General features: G+C 41.0%; 1 protein-coding gene across 1 annotated transcript; it reads right to left on the bottom strand.

Moving 5' to 3' along the window:
• Positions 1–542: 542 nt before the first annotated feature.
• LOC106574391 (ladderlectin) lies at positions 543–1,559 on the bottom strand. The gene has a single exon (XM_014150245.2). It carries the CDS (start codon positions 1,516–1,518, stop codon positions 958–960), a length of 561 nt encoding a protein of 186 aa, XP_014005720.2. The 5' UTR covers positions 1,519–1,559; the 3' UTR covers positions 543–957.
• Between the last annotated feature and the right edge of the window lie 3,446 nt (positions 1,560–5,005).

Below are 5,005 nucleotides of genomic sequence, written 5' to 3' on the forward strand. Positions count from 1 at the left end.
CTTCATTCAGGGGAGAAATAGAATAACACTCTCTCTCTCTCTCTCTCTCTCTCTCTCTCTCTCTCTGTGGACACATTCCCTGTCACATTTCTTAGCCTCATGGATTTAGCCTCAGATATGAAAGACAGGGAATGGTAACACTTTACAATAAGGGTACATTAGTTAATGCATTAGTTAACCTGAATAAATAAATCATTCATTTAATATCTACTAAGTATTTATTCATTGTATGCATGTTTACTAAGCCATAAAAAAAATGCATTAATACATTATTTTAAAAAGCTGATAATTCATGTTAGTTAATAGTTATATAACTTTAATTTCCTGCATCTAAACCATTCAGAAACAAATGGTCTGTTAGGAAGAGAGTTACTCATTCATAATTAACAGTATGATAAGGTTTTATCATGTAGCAATTATTTTTAGTGATGCAGGTTCATGTTATTGAGAGATTGTCTTTATCTAGTTTAAAAACAACTTACCATTGACTAACTGATGCCATGACAACTTGTTAAGCAATAGCAAATGAAGAAAACAATCTGTTCAGAGTATGTAATTTATCTTTAATTTGAAAAGCAGGATCATCAACATCATACAGTTTCATCACAAGTTTACCTAATGTTAGTTAACCTGAAAGGTTAGCCTACCTAAACAGTAGCTAGCTAACAGCAGATCATGACTTAGTATAAAAGTCTGCACTGAACTTCAAAGGCTGTTTTTTCGGTAGCTACATGTTTGTTGTTTGCTGTCTCTTGTAAATTCCTCTGTCATTGTTTTTAACTGTTAGATATGGCTCGTTAGCTAATCAATAGATAGGTGGAAAGCTTTTTTTGCGAATACATGTTTTATTTGTCATGTTGGTGTGCTGCAGTGAGTGACAGATCTTGGTTTGAGTATTGAAGTGTAGACTGTTGACCCCTGGAGGTGGGAGGTGAAGTGGCTGTGTCATTTCCTAGCCTACATTCTTCTGGAACAGAGCGATGCAAACTTCCACTCACAGGGCACGTCGAACCAGAGCTTCTCACTTGCAGCGTTCATCTGCAGACAGTCCTCTCCTTCTCCAGCGTTATTGGGCTCATCAGTGTTCCAGTGAGTGTAGTCAAATCTGGACCCATCTGACCACATCCATAAGCCCTCCTTGACTGCATCAAAACCTCCAACCCAGGTGCCAGGTAGGTGGCCAATGGTGTCCTTTGTCAGTGCTTGCATGAACTGGTACTCTAAAAGGTTATGCACGGATGCTAGGTTTCCACCAAGTGCCAAACAGTTTTGCTCCGAATCTGCCCATGACTGCTGAATGCTGACAAACTTTAAACAGCGTGATCCATATGGGTGCCAGTCTGAGGGACATGAACTTTCCTTTGTCCCCTCCTGCACTGCTGCTACCTGAGCCTCAACAGGAGGAGTCTGTTCCTCCTCAGTCTTCAGTAAGGGTTCTAAACCAAGGAGCAGGGTCAGGTTGGCATCGCCCAGTGCAATGGCAGCACTCAGAAGCAGAAGGATGGCCAACTTCTCCATGGTAATCTTTTCCTGTCAGAAAAGGAATCACAGGTGGTAGTCTGTAGGTTCTGTTCAGCTTGAGAAAGAGGAACACTTTTATACGTGCAGGTCACCAAGCCACAAGGACGAAGTACAAAAACATATATTTACACTGATTCCAATGTACCAAAAAAACATGTTTACACTGAATCCACATCCTATTGGGAAATGTATCCTAATCCTTGTGGCAAATATACACTGAGTGTACAAAACATTAAGGTCACCTGCTCTTTCCATGACCTAGACTGACCAGGTGAATCCACTTTAATCAGTGTATATAAATGGGAGGAGACAGGTTAAAAAATTATTTTGGAGCCTTGAGACAACTGAGAGATGGATTGTGTGTGTGTCATTCAGAGGGTGAAGACAATAGATTTAAGTGCCTTTGAACGGGGTATGATTGGTGCCAGATGCACCTGTTCGTGTCAAGAACTGCAACGCTGCTGGGTTTTCACGCTCAACAGTTTCTGGTGTGTACTAAACATTAAGAACAACTTCCTAATATTGAGGTGCAGCTCCTCCCACCGAATACGAAGAATCAACATGAAAATAAGGTTGTCTAAGCAACAACAAAAACCTTTAAGCAGCAAAAACTACAATTAATAAATACAGATGTATAAATACAAATGAATGAAACTGAAAAAAGCATTTAAACCCGGCCGGGCCCCCAAGAAAGAATTCAAATGTGAAAGATTAGCAGTAGAAGTTGGAAGTTTACTACATACACCTTAGCCAAATAAATTTAAACTAAGTTTTTAACAATTCCTGACATTTAATCCTAGTAAAAATGCCCTGTCTTAGGTCAGCTAGGATCACCACTTTATTTTAAGAATGTGAAATGTCAGAATAATAGTAGAGAGAATGATTTAGAAAGGGCATAGACAGGGCTCTAGACGAACATAGACAGGGCTCTAACTCCTCTAGCTCCACAATGAAATAGGGTGCAAGCCAGGCAGCAGGCTGTTAGCCAGCCTGCCAGCTTAGTGGAGTCTGCCACCAGCACAGTCAGTGTAGTCAGCTCAGCTATCCCCATTGAGACCGTGTCTGTGCCCCGACCTAGGTTGGGCAAAATTAAACATGGCGGTGTTCGCCTTAGCAATCTCACTAGTATAAAGACCTCCTCCATCCCTGCCATTACTGAAAGAGATTGTGATACCTCACATTTCAAAATAGGACTACTTAATGTTAGATTCCTCACTTCAAAGACAGTTATAGTCAATGAACTAATCACTGATCATAATCTTGATGTGATTGGCCTGACTGAAACATGGCTTAAGCCTGATGAATTTACTGTGTTAAATGAGGCCTCACCTCCTGGTTACACTAGTGACCATATCCCCATGCATCCGGCAAAGGCGGAGGTGTTGCTAACATAAACGATAGCAAATGTCAATTTACAAAAAACAAAAAACAACGTTTTCGTCTTTTGAGCTTCTAGTCATGAAATCTATGCAGCCTACTCACTCACTTTTAATAGCTACTGTTTACAGGCCTCCTGGGCCATATGCAGTGTTCCTCACTGAGTTCCCTGAATTCCTATCGGATCTTGTAGTCATCGCAGATAATATTCTAATTTTTGGTGACTTTAATATTCACATGGAAAAGTCCACAGACCCACTCCAAAAGGCTTTCGGAGCCATCATCGACTCAGTGGGTTTTGTCCAACATGTCTCTGGACCTACTCACTGCCACAGTCATACTCTGGACTTAGTTTTGTCCCATGGAATAAATGTTGTGGATCTTAATGTTTTTCCTCATAATCCTGGACTATCGGACCACCATTTTATTACGTTTGCAATCGCAACAAATAATCTGCTCAAACCCCAACAAAGAAGCATTAAAAGTTGTGCTATACATTCTCAGACAACCCAAAGATTCCTTGATGCCCTTCCAGACTCCTTCTGCCTGCCCAAGGACGTCAGAGGACAAAAATCAGTTAACCACCTAACCGAGGAACTCAATTTAACCTTGCGCAATACCCTAGATGCAGTTGCACCCCTAAAAACTAAAAACATCTGTCATAAGAAACTAGCTCCCTGGTATACAGAAAATACACGAGCTCTGAAGCAAGCTTCCAGAAAATTGGAACGGAAATGGCGCCACACCAAACTGGAAGTCTTCCGACTAGCTTGGAAAGACAGTACCGTGCAGTATCGAAGAGCCCTCACTGCTGCTCGATCATCCTATTTTTCCAACTTAATTGAGGAAAATAAGAACAATCCGAAATTTCTTTTGATACTGTCGCAAAGCTAACTAAAAAGCAGCATTCCCCAAGAGAGGATGGCTTTCACTTCAGCAGTAATAAATTCATGAACTTCTTTGAGGAAAAGATCATGATCATTAGAAAGCAAATTACGGACTCCTCTTTAAATCTGCGTATTCCTCCAAATCTCCGTTGTCCTGAGTCTGCACAACTCTGCCAGGACCTAGGATCAAGGGAGACACTAAAGTGTTTTAGTACTATATCTCTTGACACAATGATGAAAATAATCATGGCCTCTAAACCCTCAAGCTGCATACTGGACCCTATTCCAACTAAACTACTGAAAGAGCTGCTTTCTGTGCTTGGCCCTCCTATGTTGAACATAATAAACGGCTCTCTATCCACCGGATGTGTACCAAACTCACTAAAAGTGGCAGTAATAGAGCCTCTCTTGAAAAAGCCAAATCTTGACCCAGAAATTATAAAAACTATCGGCCTGGATCGAATCTTCCATTCCTCTCAAACATTTTAGAAAAGCTGTTGCGCAGCAACTCACTGCCTTCCTGAAGACAAACAATGTATACGAAACGCTTCAGTCTGGTTTTAGACCCCATCATAGCACTGAGACTGCACTTGTGAAGGTGGTAAATGACATTTTAATGACGTCAGACCGAGGCTCTGCATCTGTCCTCGTGCTCCTAGATCTTAGCGCTGCTTTTGATACCATCGATCACCACATTCTTTTGGAGAGATTGGAAACCCAAATTGGTCTACATGGACAAGTTCTGGCCTGGTTTAGATCTTATCTGTCGGAAAGATATCAGTTTGTCTCTGTGAATGGTTTGTCCTCTGACAAATCAACTGTAAATTTTGGTGTTCCTCAAGGTTCCGTTTTAGGACCATTATTGTTTTCACTATATATTTTACCTCTTGGGGATGTCATTCGAAAACAAAATGTTAAATTTCACTGCTATGCGGATGACACACAGCTGTACATTTCAATGAAACATGGTGAAGCCCCAAAATTCCCCTCGCTAGAAGCCTGTGTCTCAGACATAAGGAAGTGGATGGCTGCAAACGTTCTACTTTTAAACTTGGACAAAACAGAGATGCTTGTTCTAGGTCCCAAGAAACAAAGATATCTTCTGCTGAATCTGACAATTAATCTGGATGGTTGTAAAGTTGTCTCAAATAAAACTGTGAAGGACCTCGGCGTTACTCTGGACCCTGATCTCCCTTTTGAAGAACATATCAAGACTGTTT

The sequence above is a fragment of the Salmo salar genome, unplaced genomic scaffold (assembly GCF_905237065.1).
Source record: "Salmo salar unplaced genomic scaffold, Ssal_v3.1, whole genome shotgun sequence".
Lineage (NCBI taxonomy): Eukaryota > Metazoa > Chordata > Actinopteri > Salmoniformes > Salmonidae > Salmo > Salmo salar.

Bases quoted from the DNA above. Each gene is read 5' to 3' on its own strand.
- LOC106574391 (XM_014150245.2), bottom strand. From the start codon at position 1,518: ATGGAGAAGTTGGCCATCCTTCTGCTTCTGAGTGCTGCCATTGCACTG.